The sequence below is a fragment of the Toxotes jaculatrix genome, chromosome 20 (assembly GCF_017976425.1).
Source record: "Toxotes jaculatrix isolate fToxJac2 chromosome 20, fToxJac2.pri, whole genome shotgun sequence".
In the NCBI taxonomy this organism is placed as follows: domain Eukaryota; kingdom Metazoa; phylum Chordata; class Actinopteri; family Toxotidae; genus Toxotes; species Toxotes jaculatrix.
In genome coordinates this window covers 14,737,772-14,758,658 of record NC_054413.1, presented here as the reverse complement: position 1 = coordinate 14,758,658, position 20,887 = coordinate 14,737,772, and the positions used below count along the sequence as shown (strand labels likewise).

Genomic DNA, 20,887 nt, shown 5'->3' with positions numbered 1-20,887 from the left:
ATTCTTAAGCTGAGCAATGATTCATTTCCTTATTCAAACTATAGGCTATGTTCACAGGAAGAAATATCACTCTCCACTACATCTTGTGCTGACAAAAAAAAAAAAAAAATCTTTGTCTCCTTGATGACTGTTTCTGACAGCTGCGAGTAGAAACACAGCACACTTTCTCTATTTCTGACTTAACTTGAACAACCTCAAAATTTCATTCTATTTCTTGTTTTTGTTCATAGCAGAAATAAAAACGGAAACTGTATCAGCTCTATCCTCGCAAGGACCCCAAGCACATTACCAGTGAGCAACCGATTCCATAGTAGGATGCATAGTAATCTTTGGCAGAAGAGACACAAAAAGCTAAAAACCACTGCTTCTTCCCAGAAGCCTAGAAGTGCAGTGAAGCTGCCTCACCAGCTTGATGAGGGAAAACTCAACATTGATCAAAGACGTGCACATCTCATACTTCTCCCTTTGATATCACTCAGACAGGTCTTTTTTTTCCTTTTTTTGTACTGACAGACAGCTGATAACACATTTTCCCCCAAAGATCCATCTTCCAGCAACTTGTTGAGCAGAAGATGACCTGAGGCTTTCCTGTCCTCGTGTCAGGATCCCTCCTGCAGGTTGCAGAGTGTTCAAGTGCTTTGACTGTCACTCTGTGTTAGAGCTGCTGCCCACCTGCAAGGCTTATGGAAAAATGAGGTTGACTTTACTTAAAACTATTTAACACAATTCATGATTCTCCAGTGAAATCATAAGAACACACTGGCTAGTCCTGGGAAGATATTCAGTGAGCCCACAGCAGTTTTCGGATGACTTAAAAGATGAAGGTTGTGGTTGCAGGAGCTGTTGAAATGAATTGTAGTGAAGTGTAAAAGCCTAAGTGTAAAAAACTTGCTGCATGGTCTCCCTCTCCTGGTTTTGCAAGCATTTTTAGAGCATTTGATAAATGACTAGAAGACTCACTATGTGAGGTTCTTTCTTGAAAAATACAATTAAGTCATTCGCTTGAATGGAAAAGCATTCTCAGACTTCTTTTTGAACCCCACTGTATATGTAAATATGTAATATGTAAATGAATATTTGAGTTTAAAAGGAAGGTTTCCTTCAAGGAAACTATTTTCACGTAATAAGTACAAAGCATATATAGTGTCTTCCGTGAAACTCCTAAGATTCTAAGATTCAGTCATTAAGAAAAATTATCCCCAAAAAATCCCACTTTTAGCAAGTGAATGTATTTATTGTAATGCTTATGTAATATATTTTTTGTTATCACATGACTGTGTGTAACCGTGGTGTGAGTTTTTAGCCATCCAAGTAGCATTGCTCATAGGAATGGCAGTCTTAGGACCAGGTTTATTGCAGCTTCTGCACCTGTTTTTCACATGCAGATATCTTTCAGTGTATGCTGTTTTTATCAAACAGACACAGACTTTTTATCTGTCACTGCCATCAAATGTCAGCAATTTGATTTATGACCAAATATCTACAATATAATATTCCCATCAGCTTAAAGTGTATGTTGTGTTTAGTCCTGTGCTTTAGCATGCTAACTCACCAAACTAAGAAGGTTAATATGGTAATCATTACCTGCTAAACATCAGCATGATAGCATTTCTATTCCCACACATTAGAAAAAAAAAATCACATTTTGTCTCGACTGAACAAGGATTGAACCCAAATGCACGACTCGAGGACAGAGTTCCAAAAAGAACAGTGCAACATAAAAATCACTTGTGGCGAGGGGCAAAAGGTAACTAAAAATAAAAGACTACAAAAACACTAAATCACACTTAGCGAGGAAAAGGCAACTAGAAAATAAAAGACTATAACAAAACACAAAATCACTCTGAGCAAGGCAAAATAGCAATCTATGAAACAAACCAACAAATCTAGAAAAAAGATACAATGAGCATTCAGTGTGCAAAACCTGACAAGACGAGGATGGTGCTGGTTCTGCTGACATGAGACAGGACCAACTGGCAAGGAAAGGGAGACGCAGACAATAGGTAATGGGGAACAGGTGGAAACAATCAGGCTGGGGAAGACAATCAGACTGGTGGGAACAAAAGACGAAGGGCAAGCTACCTGAAAAACAAAGGGAGAACAGATTACAAAATAAAAGCAGAAATCATGAGACAAAAATAAACACAGGACAAAAAATAAGACATTATTTCCTCACTGTGACATATTTGACGTAGAACATTATTCTTTGGTGGTCAGCTTTGGCTGGTGGGTGCACAATGCCAATATGCAATGCAGTACAAAAGAAAGTAAAAGCTGTGAGGCTATATGAGCTATCTAAAATAGATTTTGTGCTGAGATACGTATATTTAAGATCTACAATCTACAAATTCTGCATTCGTATCTTAAATAATTAATTTTCAGTCTGTGATAGTGGAGGGACTCTTCTGAGTTCTGTAGGATGAAAATAACATCCAGTGTAATGGCCCCTAATCCTGAATGTGTGGCCCATTTCATCTAATATGGATAATTTAATTTAGCTAATTTTTCCTTTTCCAGGCAAAAACAAAAAAAAGGAAAAGGGGAGAAATGAGTTACACCTTGTAATGAGTTGGTGAGACATTGAGCCATTATTTAACATTAAGTATTGACATGTCAATACTTAATGGATATACAATCACTAAGTGCTAATTCTGGGAATGGTCTCCCTTTGCTCTCAAAACAGTCTCAATTCTTCATGAGGTTGGAAACATTCTTTTGAGATTCTGGTCTATGTTGACATGCTGGCATCACATAATTTCTGCAGATTTATCAGCAGCACATTCATGCTGCAAACCTCCCTTTCTACTACATCCCAGAGGTGCTAGATTCAGCTCTGGTGACAGGGGAGGGAGAAGTACACTGAACTCATTGTCATCTTCATGAAACCAGTTTGAGATGATTTTTGCTTTGTGGCATGGTTCATTATCATACTGGAAGTAGCCAGATTTTGACTAAACTTTAATTCAATTCAATTCAATTCAATTTTATTTATATAACGCCTTCCACAATCAAAATTGTCTCAAAGCGCTTTACAGAGACCCAGAGCCTGACCCCAGAGCAAGCACTTAAGGCGACACTGGCAAGGAAAAACTCCCTTTTAACAGGAAGAAACCTTGAGCAGAACCTGGCTCAGATGGGGGACCCTCCCGCCGATGGCCGGGCTGGGTGAAAGGAGGAAAAGGAGGAAGATAGGACAGCTAGGAATGGAGGAGAGGGGGAGAAGGACATGCAGCATAATACAGACTTTAGAGACTGCAGTCACTGAGGTCACATTTTTCCCCAATCTGATGTTTGAATGGATAATTGCATGAATTAAGCAGGTACAGGTGTTACTAATAAAGTGCTAAGTGAATGTAATGTAATTATTGTATACATGTATATGGATATACACTGATCAGGCATACAGTAACATTATGACATCACTGACAGGTGAAGTGAATAACACTGATTATCTCTTCCTCATGGCACCTGTTAGGGGGTATATTAGGCGGCAGGTAAACATTTTGTCCTCAAAGTTATTATGTGTTAGAAGCAGGAAAAATGGGCAAGCGTATGGATTGGACAAAGGCCAAATAATGATGGCTGGACGACTGGGGTCAGAGCATCTCCAAAACTGCAGCTCTTGTGGGGTGCTCCCAGTCTGCAGTGGTCAGTATCTATCAAAAGTGGTCCAAGGAAGGAACACTGGTGAACCAGCGACAGGGCCATGGGCGGCCAGCTCATTGATGCACATGGGGAGCGAAGGCTGTCCCGTGTGGTCCAATCCAACAGACGAGCTGCTGTTACTCAAACTGCTGAAGAAGTTAATGCTGGTTCTGATAGAAAGGTGTCAGAATACACAGTGCATCCCAGTTTGTTGCGTATGGGGCTGCATAGCCACAGACAAGTCAGGGTGCCCATGCTGACCTCTGTGCAGCGCCAAAAGCGCCAACAATGGGCACGTGAGCATCAGAACAGGACCACGGAGCAATGGAAGAAGGTTGCCTGGCCTGTTGAATCACGTCTGATGAATCACATTGTTGCAGACCATGTACACCCTTTCATGGAAACTGTATTCCCTGATGGCTGTGGCCTCTTTCAGCAGGATAATGCGCCGTGCCACAAAGCAAAAATGGTTCAGGAATGGTTTGAGGAGCACAACAGTGAGTTTGAGGTGTTGACTTGGCCTCCAAATTCCCCAAATTTCCAATCAGGCATCTGTGGGATGTACTGGACAAACAAATCCAATCCATGAAGTGCCCCACCTTGCAACTTACAGGACTTATAGGATCTGCTGCTAACATCTTGGTGCCAGATACCATAGCACACCTTCAGGGGTTTAGTGGAGTTCTTGCCTCGACAGGTCAGGGCTGTTTTGGCAGCAAAAGGGAGCCCAACACAATATTAGGCAGGTGGTCATAACGTTATGCCTGATCTGTATCCAACAAGGATCTGTACACACATCATCAGACTGATGAAGAAGGTGCTAAAGAACTTTTATTACAATGAATTGATATTTTTTTTAAATCTGGTTTACTATTTATCCATGCAACAAAAGACCTGCCATAGTGTCCAAGAGTGATAGCAGCTTCCAGGAAAGCATTAAAATGAGAAAATGAGTCTCAATAGCAATCCCTACTCTCTAAATAAGACAAAAAAGAATCAAAATTCCACAAACAGGAAAATATTAGAGAAAACAGCTGTTTCTTATGATCTAAATGTCTCAGATAAACTCTGGTTTAGTGAAACTCATAAGTACAGTGTCTCAGTCTCAGTATTATGCAGATCCCTTGAGGCTGTCTTTTAAGTATTCCTAATCCTTCCCTCTGTCCATCACTAGTGCTGCCTTCTGTTTGCTTCTTTCCAACCATTGTTCATCTCTCTCTCCTCTATTCAGCACTATATACAGTACATTTTTCTCCATCCATCTCTTTCTGCAGTGATCTGTGATCCGAAATGGTTAATTTGTAGATTGCCAAGTATACCACTCCAACACCATATGTCACTTCAGGAGGAGTGTTTATTTCTGTGTATCAGTGTATTACACAGGGAGGAGCTGTCTTGGCCTGTGCTGATGGCTTAAATGAGAGCTTGGAGAGCTACAGATAGGCCAAGCTGGGGCACCACCAACATCAGTCAGTAGCTGACTCAGATGTTACTGTTAACATCTGTCTATGAGCATGATGTAAAAAAAACAAAACAAAACAAAAAAAACATTTAGGCTGGCTTTCCACAATTCATACATGTAAACAAGTGTGTTGCTGTGTGTTGTGTTGACAGATAATGATTGGAGAGGCCATCCTGTTCTGCTGTCTGACTCGGAGGAAGAGCAGTGCTGGGGCAGAGGCCAATATCAATGCTGCTGGCTGTAACTTCAACTCCTTCATACGCAGAGCCGTTCGCTTCGTTGGTACACTGATTTTTCTTTTTTTTTTCACCGGCCTGGTGGTAACTTGGTAACTTTTGCAGCTTTTGCTCATGACTTATATACCAGCACAAGCCTTTGGAAATCTTTGACAGTCATTCAGCTTCTCCATGGAGCAAGAACTATCATTTACTTAAAACTACAGTATGTTACAGTTTTTGAGTGACCTTTCCAATGAGTCACAGAAAGCCAAAGTCAGGAGTTGAAGCTCACAGCTGTCAATCAATACATGAATGTACTTCTAGTGCTACTGCTCTTGCACCAAGCTTTCATATTAGCTGCGGGAGGGTGTTGTTATGACAGACTCAGGGGCAGGAAAGCTCGCTATTCCTGGATTAGCTGAGACAGCATACTCAGTGAGGATGTAGGTGAAGGGCTTTGCATAGGCTCAAGCTAGCACTAGCCTGAATTCTGGAGCTTAGAAACTTTAACTAATGTTATGCTAAGATTTCTGAGCCCAGACATTGTTATAGCTGAAATACGTTGTTTTAAATGTGTATGCTTATGTTGGCATTAAAGCAAGTCCTATCAATTGAACTCTGTATATTGTATACTGTGTATCTATCAACTTAAAAAAACTGTACATTTCAAAGACTGTCAAAACTGTAAAGTTTTAGACTTCTGATTTTAAAGTCAATAATTACATTGCCAGTATACTGTATATTGGCTCATCCAACAATTAATATTATGCCTCAGCACATTTAGCTTGATTCCCTGCTTTTACATGATACCCTCCTCTGTCCTCAGGTGTTCATGCATTTGGGCTTTGTGCCACAGCCCTCATCACTGACATCCTCCAACTGATGACAGGCTACCCGACACCCTATTTCCTCACTGTGTGTAAACCCAATTACACCACGCTTAATGTCAGCTGTGAGCAGAATCCCTACGTCATGGAGGATATCTGCTCAGGGGCCGACCCCACAGCCATCAATCAGGGCAGGTAAGGAGGAAATTGATTGACTGATTTCTTTGATTCTAGTTTCAAATGAAGTATCATTATTAGGATTTAAGCACTAACCAGAATTTATTTATTCAAGTGCTTATTCGTCAGCCCACAGAAAGAATACTAATCACATAACAGCAAACAGTTTCATTTTGTAACCAATTCACAGAATTAACATAGAACAGCTGTCACATAATAAATTTGCAGCTGAATTCACCAGCCACCCACTACAACTTTCACCACTTACATTTATAAGACATTATGAAAGTTATAATGTAACTAATGGCTCTTGAGATTAGAAATTTGTACTCATTTGAAGTGGGATATAATTGTTTAATCAATAAATTCTTCAGCACCTTGATGATTCACAAATTTAGTCCTTGAGATCAGTGCCACAGGTGAATGACCCTTATAAAATAATTAAAAATTCAATGTCGATTTGTGGCATCATGCAGTTGCCATGGTGTTATGTCTTATAGTACCATATGAGTAACAGGTTTCACGTAATTACCACGCTTTGCCTTTATGTCTGTTAAGGATTTTGCTGATTTTTTTTTCTGTTGTTTTTTTTTCTGGAATCCATTTTCATACAAGCCAGAGCAGATTACTTTGGTCACAGAGAAAGAACAAAATTGCTCTTTAATTTCTTCAGTGACAGAGAAATGTGACATAATTCCTGTGATTTAGCTGTAAGTGTCTAAGCTTTTTCTAAGCCCTTTGGGACAGCCTGAGCAGGACTCCATACAGATACTACTCAATACAGACATTACATGATACCCAGCAAAGGTCCTCTGGATTGACACCGGCTGAAATCTTCAGCAATGAGTCTGTTTCTTCATAGCCCTCTCCATTCTAAACTTGACTGAGGTTTAATGAAATTATGCCTGCATGAGTATGACTGTCAATAGCATAGGGATCTGGGCGAGGGGATGAGGCTAGGTTTGACCCATGCATTTGGGACACGTAGTTTTGGCTGCAGAGTATGGGGCTCTAAATATAACCTACTGCTCCTGGCATAAACACTGTCTTCTGCTCTTTGTGTGTGCCAGTTTTAGCATCAGTCCTGCTTCCAGAGCAGCATGAAAAGCTGTTTTGCTTCAGTGTTTGTGCACCAGGGGTATTATTAACCTATTTTAACAGTGGAAATAGTATACTACCTGTCTCCCTTTAGCAAAGGCATGACACACTATGATACATTATGGTGTGGGTTGGAGGTCATCCTACAACATAGATTTAACATAGAATCATAAAATCACTATATATTCACGAAAATACTCTAAGTCTGTTCAACAAATCTAATTGTTGTCCAGCTACTGAGATTTCTAACCTACGAGTGGAACTTTCAGGAAAATGGGGGAGCTAAAGAAAAGGCCAGAGGGTCACCATAGTTGGTAAGAATCATCCAGCCACCTGGGTTGGGGGATTTACCATTTAACTAGCTAAATATAGCTACATCTTGCAGACTGCAGATGATCATATTACAGTTTTTCATATACATTAATCTTTGGTGTTTACTGTGAACAGGTGATTTTTTGTTCCCTGAAATTAGTCTTAAAGATACTGCTGCCCCACAGGCAACATGACTATCTACACCAAACTTGAAGAGATGCGCTGCCTAAAGGGCAAAGTTGGGGAACAAATCACTCACTTGCTGACATTCCATAACCTTCCAGCACCACAGCTGAAACAACTACAAATTTGAAATGAAAGATGATAACACAAATGTATCGTTAGATAGTATGTAACAGTATGTAGATTCAAAAATATTTAAACATATTATCACAATGTACAATGTGCTGTTCCATTGTTATTAGCTATTTTGTATTACTGAATTTTGTTTTACTAATACATTAATGTGTAAGCAGCGTTTTGCTGTTGTATTCGATTGAGTTGGAGATAACTTTTGGCCAGTGTAATTTATAGCATTACATCATAATTGATCAGCTTTTAATTTTTTTGTATGTAAAATGTTTATCTGTGAAGAAAATGGTAATTAAAGCTAGAGTATAGTGAAGTATAAAGTACAACATTTACCTGGAAAACTTACCTCCTGGAAGCACTCAAGGAAAGTACAGTTACCTTTAATTTATACTTAATTAGAGTACTTAAGCAGATCTACGTAGTTATATTCCATATTACATTACATTACATTCAAATTCAACAAATTATGTAATTAAAGATGTCCAGAGAGAGTGGGGGGCTTGGCACATGCAGACACACTGGCCGCTTGTGGACCAAATATTTCAGTGCTTTCATTGTTTTACATATCCTCAACTATTAAAAACAAGATATCTTTTAACGCACTGACACTCAGCTACAACTACCAGGATCTTCTGGAAATTGGTAGAATGGGTAGAATTAGAATCAGAATCAGAAACACTTTATTGCCAGGTATGTTACACATACAAGGAATTTGACGTGGTGTTGTTGGTGCAAAAAGAAGAAGAATTGGACTGACAAGTCCTATAACACACTCAAGTGAAAAATACTAAATAAAAGAAAGAAGTAAAAAAGAAAGAAAGAAAGTACTAAGAGGAAGAAACTAAACAGTCTGTACAAATAGTAATAATGCGCAATGTTACAGTAGATGTAGTGCAAAGATATAGTAGTAATGTCCATAAGAGCGTTAATATAACGCATACAGAGCTGAATTATGTTAATGTAACATAGTCTGTTGTGGGGAAATGAGGGTCCGTCCTGTTTGGGGGGGAAGGGCCACCCCCTTCCCCCCCAAACAGCTGTGTTGATGAGGGTGGCGGCAGAAGGGAAGAGACTCTTTCTGTGACCTAGTGAGACAGAATTTTGTTCATAAGCCACATTTCTTGGATCCAAAAAAGTTGCCTCTTTAAGAGTACTTCTGTCCAATAGTCCAGGATCTATCAGGGTGATGTTTGCAGTGCTGAAGACTGTGATTAGTCAAACACAAACCTTAGGCTGCTACAATGTGCTTCACCTTTGTGTCCATTCATTGCAATGTGAAGTGTATTACAGCAAAACACAAAGCTCAAGCTGACTCTATGTTACTGTTTCCTTGAATGTGAAAATTGTGTTAAACAATGGCATTCTCTTTTAATCCCTTTTCACTATAATTAGCATAATCTTCACAGTTCTTAAGAATGGTTCATAAAAAACGCAAAGAGGAAAGACTTGTTCCAAGATCAGTGCCTGGGGCTGCTTAGTTCCTGGAACTAGTTGGTCAAAAGGGCTAAATAACATCAACAGCAGGTAAAAAGTTATTTCAAACATCATGATATGTATGATATGATACACTGTATGTTGTGGATTAGATTTGATTGTATTATGCAAAGGATAGGTTCAATTTTTTTGTCTGTCTCAAAACAATATTCACTTGCCCACATGTACATTAAAACAGACGCTAATGTATGACAGAATTCGCAGTCCTCATTGCATGGAAGAATGTATTCCAATAGTTTAAAGTCAAGCTCCAACAGTCTAAGTGAATCAAATCAAATAGTTACAGTCTTTTTAGTGCAAAATTCCCTCTGTGTGTTTTACCCAGCCAGTGTTTCCAAGCTGAGCTTCATAAAGGAATACTTTGAACACATAGAGGGAACTTTGTACTCCAAAGAATTTGGAGTACAAATTTGAATTTTTGCTCAGAATGAGGGCTGTGAAATTTGTCCCGTATTGCTTACATTGGAAGCATATTAGGTATGGATCTATGCATAATGATGTACAAAACAGTTTGTGTTGGTTATTTCATTCATTCTATTTTATGCAGAAGCTGTGCCACAATTTTTTATATGTGAATGCAATTTTTATGACTCCGCAGATGTTGTAAGTGTTGGTTTAAGGAGCACACATCTGTAACACACACACACACACAAGCATGCACATGCATTTGCATGCTCATTCACACACACACACACACACACACACACGCAAAGTCAGGAGTAAGGATGAAGGCTGGTTGGAGGAGTGAGTATCGGGAGTTGTCAGAAGTAGGTCACTGGGATGGAGCTCAGTGAAAAACTGGCCACATGTTCACTATCAGTATGTAGCACACAGTGAAGCTCCCACTGCTACACTGCAGTATATGACTGTAGATCAGACGCTGTGTTTATGTTTCCATATATATTCATTTGGTACTTGGCCAGTGGCAACAGATAAAGATGTCACTACAATGTAAAAAATGTGCCTCATCGCTGTCTGACTGCTTTTGTTAAATTATTTTGGGGTTTCTAACATGTTAACAAAAGCTTGAAGAGCATGAAAAGAGGCATCCAATTTGGTTCAGTCCTCCAGCCGAGAACAACCAAGTGTGTATGCAGGGTGGTGTTTGAGATATCTCATTATGTTTGTGTTTCTCTCCACCTCCTGTTGACTCACTCATACTGTACAGATGTGAACGCTGGCTGTGTCTATTTTTGTTTCATCTCTTGTAGAAAATCCTTCCCATCGCAGCATGCTACTCTTGCATCCTTCGCCGCTGTTTATGTTTCGGTAAGTAATGGTTTGTGTCCACGCAAACACTTAGCCCTGCTCATCCACCCATGAAGTGCCTAATGACACAGTACAAGTTAACACAGACACTTATGAGTGATGGAAGATGGAATTAGCCCAGATTTAAGGTTTCGCATAGTTCTTTCCTCCATTCAATTTTTGCTTCACTGTTTTAAATCCACTTATTTTTAAAGCTCACCTTCTTAAGAACAGGTCAGCCCATCTGATTAATAAAATCAGTTTGCAGGCTGGCTAGCTAAGTAATTGGCAGTTGTAGCACATTGCTGTTGCTTATTACTACTGGAAATGTTGAATTCAAACAGTTCATTACAGTTTGAATATTACCTTTTTTCCACCATGTTCAAAAGAATGATAGAATTCTGAATAAAAAGTGGACAAATACTGACGCTATTAAAGATTTAAAGGTGCCTATGGTATCACCACAGCAATTAATAACTGGTATATTAACCACTTTTCATTCTCAAATGAAAGGTTACTGACATTGGAGATGGTGACTCACGCCAATAATCAGACAATACAGAGGAATTAGCTTCTTTGAGGAGATAATTACTCCCTGTGTTTTGTATTAAATGCTGTTATGACACAAAGCAGGAATCATAAGGACAATAGAAATTAAATCAGTAAATGTGTCATGTGTCCACAGATGTACTTCAACAGCACTCTGACAGACTCATCCAAGCTGCTAAAGCCACTGCTGGTCTTCTCCTTCATTATCTGTGCCATCATCTGTGGTCTGACCCGAATTATTCAGTACAAGAATCACGCCATTGATGTCTACCTGGGCTTCCTGCTTGGAGGAGCTATTGCTGTCTACCTGGTAGGAGCCAGTCCCATCAATGACTTCCCTGTTCCTTGAGGGCCTGTTGAGAGATTGTTGTTTATCTTATCTGATTCTTGGATGGAGATTTTAACCAAACACCTGAATAGTTTTATTGCATTGCCTTAGATTTAATGAAAGTAGAGCTAAGAAATTAATCAAAAATTTATTAGAACCAACCTGGGGTCTTTAGCCAACCTAATGTAAGGCATGTTGTTACACGTGGTAAATTAATTCCTTCAAGCAGGCTTTTACCTACCTTTGTAAAGCAACTGGAAGTATAACGTTCACATCTAACACAAAGCAACAACAAGTCATTTTTAGTTACTGTGTCCTGCCGAGCATCACATGCATAGAATGCACTTTACCACATCTTGGTGGTACAGCAAAGGGTTTCAATACTTTGTCATTATGGATTATTGAGTGCAGATTGGATCTCAATACTTTCTTTATACAAGTGAATGGGAAAGTGGTCTCAGACTATCAAATCATCGGTCGTACATGTCTGACATGGATGTCAATTTCCTACCACTGATATGAGAGTAAAACCAGCTCTGATCAACCCGTCTTTGGAGAAAATCAACTGAATATTGTGGACCACCATGACAAGCGCAGCTGTAGGATCAATAAGAACCAGGACAAACACCCTGCTTATAACAGCACTAATTCTCAGATCATTAATAATTTTGGTGAGAGCAGACTCAAAGGTCTAATTGAAAGAAGTTGTTAATTTGATTACAGTGTACTTTTTCAAGAATTTTGCTCATAAACGACATTTTAGATATTGGTCTATAATTACTCAGCTTTCGCCCCATGTTCTTACCAAATCAAGAATTTTAATTTTACCGTGCTTGTGATTGTGTCGTATCTAGGCTGTCTAGCAACGCTCTTGAGCAGTTGCGGTTCTACATTGAATTACTCCCTGGGCGAGACCCCCTCCGAGACAACCCCCTAACACCCCCATAAGAATAATATACAAATAAAATAGAGAATAAATATTCTGAATAGCACAAATCCTTCATCACAGAAATGAAAACACACTAAAAGAAATCTAATTATAACACTATTGCACTAAGAACAGCAAACAAAAACTAAAACCTGACCCTTCTGGCCTTCCTTGATGCAAAATCATCAATAATGTCATCATACGAAATCTGCTCCCCTATTGAGTGATTGATACTGATGACAGCAAAGCCAGTGAGCCGTTCCTGAGACATGGTTGACCTCAGGTACGACTTGATCAACTTTACCTTTGAAAAGCTCCTCTATACAGTGGATTCCCCCGCCGCCTTTTCTGTTCCATTTGGGAGAGACCCAGAGTCACTCAGAGTGAACTGTCCCCCGTGCCCCCCCTCCTCTTTCCCCTCCTCACACGGCTTCTGAGCATGGCACCTTCTCAGCAAACAGGTGCGCCTGCAGCTGCAGGGATTGCCAATTTGCTTATTCCCCACACAGTAATATGATAGATAATAGAAAACTGCTTAGCGGCGCAGATTATTTTTCTTTTTCACGTGGTTGTGCGGCCCCCCATGTGATGCTGCCCTGGGCGGCTGCCCGGTTCGCCCTTGCCAAAAACTGCCACTGCTCTTGAGTCATTGTTATGCTTCTTTGCCAACCCAAAAACCTGTTTGTTTTTGGGTTGTATGTCTGTCCATTGTGCGGACATAACAGAAATATTACCATCGGCCATGGCTGTCGCCAGTGTGGAGGCATAACAATGGAGATGCCGGGTAAAGAGTTTGCAGAGAGACAGGGACCCTGGGGGCATCATACAAGTGTACAGTGGGTACAGAAAGTATTCAGACCCCCTTAAATTTTTCACTCTTTGTTAAATTGCAGCCATTTGCTAAAATCATTTAAGTTCATTTTTTTCCTCATTAATGTACACACAGCACCCCATATTGACAGAGAAACACGAAATTGTGGAAATTTTTGCAGATTTATTAAAAAAGAAAAACTGAAATATCACACAGCCATAAGTATTCAGACCCTTTGCTATGACCCTCATATATTTAACTCGAGTGCTGTCCATTTCTTCTGATCATCCTTGAACTGGTTCTACACCTTCATTGGAGTCCAGCTGTGTTTGATTATACTGTTTGGACTTGATAAAGAAGGCCACACACCTGTCTATATAAGACCTTACAGCTCACAGTGCATGTCAGAGCAAATGAGAATCATGAGGTCAAAGGAACTGCCTGAAGAGCTCAGAGACAGGATTGTGGCAAGGCACAGATCTGGCCAAGGTTACAAAAAAATTTCAGCTGCACTTAAGGTTCCTAAGAGCACAGTGGCTTCCATAATCCTTAAATGTAAGACATTTGGGACAACCAGAACCCTTCCTAGAGCTGGCCATCCGGCTAAACTGAGCAATCGGGGGAGAAGAGCCCTGGTGAGAGAGGTGAAGAAGAACCCAAAGATCATTGTGGCTGAGCTCCAGAGATGCAGTCGGCAGATGGGAGAAAGTCAGCCATCACTGCAGCCCTCCACCAGTCGGGGCTTTATGGCAGAGTGGCCTGACAGAAGCCTCTCCTCAGTGCAAGACACATGAAAGCCAGCATGTAGTTTGCATAAAAAGCACCTGAAGGACTCCAAGATGGTGAGAAATAAGATTCTCTGGTCTGATGAGGCCAAGATAGAACTTTTTGGGCTCAATTCTAAGCAGTATATGTGGAGAAAACTAGGCACTGCTCATCACCTGTCCAATACTGTCCCAACAGTGAAGCATGGTGGTGGCAGCATCATGCTGTGGGGATGTTTTTCAGCTGCAGGGCCAGGACGACTGGTTGCAATCGAAGGAAAGATGAATGCGGCCAAGTACAGGGATATCCTGGACGAAAACCTTCTCCAGAGCGCTCAGGACCTCAGACTGGGCCGAAGGTTCACCTTCCAACAAGACAATGACCCTAAGCACACAGCTGAAATAACGAAGGAGTGGCTTCAGGACAACTCCGTGACTGTTCTTGAATGGCCCAGCCAGAGCGCTGGCTTAAACCAAATTGAGCATCTCTGGAGAGACCTGAAAATGGCTGTCCACCAACGTTCACCAGCCAACCTGACAGAACTGGAGAGGATCTGCAAGGAGGAATGGCAGAGGATCCCCAAATCCAGGTGTGAAAAACTTGTTGCATCATTCCCAAAAAGACTCATGGCTGTATTAGCTCAAAAGGGTGCTTCTACAAAATACTGAGCAAAGGGTCTGAATACTTATGGCCGTGTGATATTTCAGTTTTTCTTTTTTAATAAATCTGCAAAAATGTCAACAATTCCGTGTTTCTCTGTCAATATGGGGTGCTGTGTGTACATTAATGAGGAAAAAAATGAACTTAAATAATTTTAGCAAATGGCTGCAATATAACGAGTGAAAAAATTTAAGAGGGTCTGAATACTTTCTGTACCCACTGTAGTTCTTCTGGGTTTCATCAGAGTGTCTGTGTCTGCTAAGCTTCTCCTGAGAGCATCAGCACGGCATCATATTGGAGAGATGGAGAGAGGTGGTGTAGGTGTTGTTCACAGGGTTGACTGGAAATGGGATAGGGAATCCATTCATTCATTCATTTTCTATACCGCTTGATCTGCCAGGGTCGCGGGGGAGCTGGAGCCTATCCCAGCTGACGGGCGAGAGGTGCCAGTCAATTGCAGGGCTGACACACAAAGACAGACAACCACACGCACACACTCACACCTAGGGACAATGTGGAGTTTGAATTAGATTTTATAAACGCAAGTTTTTCTGTGAGTCAGTCTGAAATAGTTCAACAGTTCACCTAATTTGGTTATCAAGTAAAACAAGCATTAGATTAAATGTTTTACTCTAAATAATATTTTCTCTTTTCTCTTTTGCCAGGGGTTATATGCAGTTGGAAATTTCCAGCCAAGTGAGGAGGCCAGCAACAGTCCCCCTCCGCTGCTACACCGACCCCCCTGCTCTTTGCCCCACATAAGCCAGGAGGCTGTCCTCCATCACCTGCAAATGAAAGCTAGCATGGCTGGGGAGCCAGGCATACCCACATCCCACTCTGAGGGCCTCCTCCACCGAGGCCTTCAGCAGCAGAGGCCTGATGACAGTCTGAAACGGTCCAGTGCAGATGTAGAAGTGATCTCCCCCCACAGCTCCCAGAGCAAAGATGCCATGGTGACTTTTAGCCACACTCTTCCCCGGGTGCACACCCCCCAGGCTATGGCAGCATATGAGGAAGCAGCCAGACGTCATGCTGCCACTCTCCACCATGCCTCCATGGACTCTAGCCGCTCAAAGCAGCTTCTGTCTCAATGGAAAAGTAAGAACAGCAACCACAAATGCTCCCTGCAGGTCCCAGATTCCTCCTCTTCTGTAGACTCGTCATCTGGCCAGTCCTCCCAGCATCCTCACCATCATGGCAGCATGGAGCTCCGATCTAGCTCTGAGCCACTGGCTATGGGTCTGAATGGAGGATTTGATAGTCAAGCATACATGTCGAAACTGGCCACAGGTGCTAGTACCACCCTGCCTAGTAACTGTAGTGGCATCACTGGAGGGGCCAGGATATCCATGCAATCTAGACCTGGGTCTTCACAGCTGGTCCATATACCAGAGGAAACTCATGAGAATTATAATACCACCTCCCCAAGGACAGTGGGAGGAGGAGGAGGAAATAAAGGGATGTCAACAGTAAATAGCACAGTTCAAGCTAACTGGCAAAGAGCAGCAGAGAAGACAGCAGACTGTAGGACTAATGATAATGGGCAGAACACCCAGCCGCGAATCTTGCAAGTGATTGCTATGTCCAAGCAACAGGGCCTACTACAGACCCATTCCAAGAGCTTAGATGAGAGCAGCATGGGCTGCAGCACCACTGGGAGTTGCCAGGGCTCTGCTCGCTACAGGGTGCTAACTGATCAAGAACCTACCAGCACCACAGGGCCCAGCTCACTGGGCAGCACAACAGGCAGTATTTCAGGGAGTACTGGAGCAATTGTCAGAGTAGAGGCTCACCCTGAAAACAACAGGCCTGTGATCCAAGCTCCATCCACAGATGGAAGCGGATCATGGAGATGGCGGTCCCTGGATCATGGCACTGGAACTGGCGGAGGTGCAGGGAATAGTGGAGCAGGAGGAGGATCCGGAGGAGGAGGTGGGAGTTTGAGGCAGTCCTTTGAGCTCAATGATCTAAATAGAGACTCAGAGAGCTCTGACTCAATACGTGAAGGGTCCATTGACAGGAAGCGTGCCAATCACATCATTACCACCACTGCCACTGTTAGCACCCCACCCATAGTCACTGTTCATACCCAGAACACTGGCCAGTCAGAGCAAAGGCTCCACCCCCAGGGTCTCTCTACTATAAGGGTCACACCAGGGGATGGTAGTGGTTCTGGATCTGGAGGAGGTGGTGGCGGAGGTGGAGGTGGTGAGACTGCTTCAGAAACCCACTCAGTTGCCTCCAGTCGGGAGTCCACTCTGCAGAGAAAAGGCAATAATATAATCCTGATTCCAGAGAGAGCCAACAGCCCTGATAATGCCCGGAATATTTTCTACAAGGGAACGTCGATGACTCCTGTTTTCAAGGACTAACTCATAAAATGACTTAAAACTTTTGAGAAGATGTAGCTAATAATGCAACACAGCTGAAATTTCAGAGAACCCTATATCTGTGACAACACTCAGTATTACCTGCCATTGTACATATCATAATAACTTTAAAAGAAAATGTTTTATTCAGCATGAGATTTTTGTACCTGTTTACACTAAAGCACAACCTTTTAAGTGTTGTAGAAATAATCACTGTGTACTTTTGTGGTCACTCCTAAGGAAACCTATTGTAATGTTAATGCTGTGCCAGTGCTTTGGGGATAGGAGAAGCTTTTTTAAACAGTTCCAAACAGTTTGGATATAAATCAGTACAAAAAAAAGAAAAAAAGTAGCACAGTAACATTAAAACTGTAGCAAACCACTGCAAAATAATTGTATCATAGCTGTGAAACTAGTGTTTACTTCCCTGCACTGTAAATACTATGTATGAAAAATTTGAAAAGGGTGCTACACCAGAAAAAAACTATTTACTATACAGCATACTATATAATTTGAGTAGATAAAGAATGATTTATTTTACAAAGACTGAAAAACTATGACATTAATATGTGACAGAGATATGTTTTGTATTTAGTCTTTTTTTCTGTACAGATATCACATACTCAATACTGTTTTGAACCATAAGTGTGCTTAGCATTCCTTCTGTAGCTATGAAGTCAAATATGCTGTGACTTGCACTGATATATGCGTTTACTGTACCTTGTATACTGTAAACCCTGACCTTATCTTAAGATCCTGTACTTACATTTGGATGTCCATGTCAGTCTCCTATCTACAGCACAAAAAAGCAGCAAAACAACGCAGTATTATGCTTCTTTATACCATAAGATTAATAGTACACTTCCAGAACTCAATGCAATACTGACCTCAAGCTTTCCAACTGAATTTGGCAGGTTTCAATCTGCTTACAAACTGTCTTTGTAGCTTTCAATGGAACATTTTGACATTTTGCAAAATGCACTTCCTTATGTCAAATTTGCAGCCTTATGTTAATAATAACAGAGTCACGAAGGGGAGTAGCTCTTTCAGGGGTGTCCAGGGTTCAGAAATAAAAACCATGCCAATACATTTTGCATAGATATGGTTAGGTAACTGGCGGGTGGAGCACTTAAAAGGCTGGATTAGAATGAAACTCTCCCACTCTATCACACAAGATGAACAACTGTGTTAGAAAATAAATATTCTTTGATTTGAAAAAAAAATTTTTTACATGAGCTACGAACAACAAGTGGAAGCCAAAGATTGTGACTTTAAAAAATAATAATACAGTCTACAGCTTAAATTAATTCACTTTCAGATTCTTGGTCAATTTTGGTTGAATTCAGCTTCTATGGTGCCTTATGTTCTCAATTTAAATAATGAAGTGTTTAAAATTTGCTAAAGCTATGATTCATGCCTCTGACTGGCTTTCTCTCCTAGTAGAGATAGGATACCCAGAGTTTAGTTTAGTTTAGAGCCATCCGCCACATCCGCCAAACTAACCCAGTTGACAGAATTGTTATAGCACTTAGGAGGCTTCAGTTTTTCTATTTCTAACATTGGAGATATCAATAAAAGAACATTTAGAAACAGCAGTTTACAGTGGGGAAAAAAAACACTTTGCCACTCTGAATCAGTTTTATCCCTGCGTGTTAGCTACTGAGATAAAGTCTGTTTGGGATGTGTTTAGCCTAGCTTAGGACAAAGATCTTCCTGCAGCCTTTGCACCCAAAAGTTTTTTTCCAACATTTCTATTTATGCAGGGTAGACCTGATACAGAAGATAGAGGCTATCAGTTTGCCCATTTTTCCAGTCTTTCTGCTAAGCTTGGCTAAACACATCCAAGACCTATCTTCTCTTCTGACTCTGATTGAAATAGCAAACAAATATATTTCCCAAAATGATTAAGTGTTGCTTTAATCACCTGCCTTGGAAACATCTGAGCTGATTTTACATCTTAGTTCTTTACTAGCAAAATGTTGTATAAAGCAATGTGCTCAGCATAGTAGTAAAACTCAAACTCATTTTGTCGTAGCCTACATTTACCGGTGCTACATGTAGCAATTTTCAAAAAGAATATACAATATTGCTGTCAAATTGTGATACCTCAGTATAATAATCATTATCAAATGAAAACATATTGGCATCTTTGGCTTTGCTGAACAGAATAAGGATGTAATAGATGATTCTTGGTGGGTTTAGCACTCCTTCTACCATTTGCCGTATGCACTGGAAGAACAGCACCTTCTCCCAGTTTTGTGCTGTAATTTCCTCTTGTGCCATAAAGTAACCAGCAGATTTTCTACCAAATGTAACCTAATGTGTCATGGTATGTACAGTTGAGGCCTGTAGAGGCTGTTTTATCAGAAACCATCAGGTTTGTTTATGGTGATAGTAATTGTCTAAATTCTTTTTTTTTTCTTACATTAATATACAGTACGTACAGGATAGAGACTGTTGGGAAAAAGCTGAAGGCAGACTGTTTCTCAGTTGAGGAATGACAAAATCTGTTGTTTACATTGATTTACATTGTGATGCATAACATTAATTTGTATCACTAGTTAAATAACCACCCACTGCATATAAATTAAATTTAATACATACACTCCAAGATTGGCACCTATGAAAATATTTTGCCAGAGTAACTATATGAGAAATTTTGCCAAAGCTAGAACTTTTCATAGGAAAAAACATAAATCATCAAATGAAATTTTCAGTATTTGTATAGCAAACCTGCATTATATTGTACATGAGTTAATAACATTTGCATGGTCACTTTTCTATAGTGCATATCACAAGATTTTTATCATAAATGTGCTTTTATTTTGAATTACAGAAGTGTTTAACAGTATGTACTTTATTTATGTGTTTCATAGTGAGAGTTATATGACAATCTTTGTTATCTAAGTACTGTTGCCCTTTAAGGTCATTACTACCGGCTGGTAGTCCCACAACCCCCCCCCCCCCCCCCCCTTTTTTTTTTATCTTAATGGAGCTGCCGCTCACCCAGGATTAAGTTAATCTGAAATGTGTATTATTTATGTGTTACAAACATGTAAAAAAAAAAATAGCTCTTTGACTCTCAAAAAGAAAGTATTTATTCTTTAAGCAACCCAGGTATTGACTATTTTAAATACAGTCTTTACAGTCTGTATTTAAACATTAGGCTTTGACTGCATCAAACGCTTAAGTGGCTGGATTCGGCTTTAATCTGCATTTCAGACTTCAGAATAGTTTCTTGCACACATTATTATCACAATAATTAGGTGTAGGTGCACTTGTTTTGCCCTTAAAATGTCAAAACAATGTGTGGAACACAATACAGTGAAGGTTTAAGGAGTTAACTAAGATTGTGCCATTTGTCAGTCATGTGACTGTAGACATACAAGCCAGCTTGGCTGGCATGTCCAGTTGTGCTCTTTACTGTCGTACACAGGTGCAGTTTATAGAATTGTAAAATCATCAGATATATACTTAATTTTTCTCTTGCATTTTTTGAGCTTTTTTACACAGCAGTCAGTGGTGGTTCAACATAATACAATTTAGGAATTAAAGTTATCAGAAATTACATAAATATACTCTATACACATAAAAGTGGCAAAAATATACACAATCACACATAACAACAGCAGAGAATGACAATATAAAATACAAACAATATAATTTTATTATTTTAGAATAATA

At 40.3% G+C, this 20,887-nt stretch overlaps 1 protein-coding gene across 1 annotated transcript in view; it reads left to right on the top strand.

The window, feature by feature from the left end:
• The window catches only part of LOC121200308 (2-lysophosphatidate phosphatase PLPPR4), a 38,917-nt gene extending 21,711 nt beyond the window's left edge, over positions 1-17,206 (top strand). The window contains exons 3-10 of the mRNA XM_041065521.1: positions 5,260-5,389; positions 6,152-6,347; positions 10,757-10,814; positions 11,479-11,652; positions 15,500-16,544; positions 16,605-16,891; positions 16,946-16,997; positions 17,040-17,206. Of these exons, the coding sequence (XP_040921455.1) occupies positions 5,260-5,389; positions 6,152-6,347; positions 10,757-10,814; positions 11,479-11,652; positions 15,500-16,544; positions 16,605-16,891; positions 16,946-16,997; positions 17,040-17,206 (2,109 nt within the window). The remainder of the gene's footprint in view (positions 1-5,259; positions 5,390-6,151; positions 6,348-10,756; positions 10,815-11,478; positions 11,653-15,499; positions 16,545-16,604; positions 16,892-16,945; positions 16,998-17,039) is intronic.
• The last annotated feature ends 3,681 nt before the right edge of the window (positions 17,207-20,887 follow it).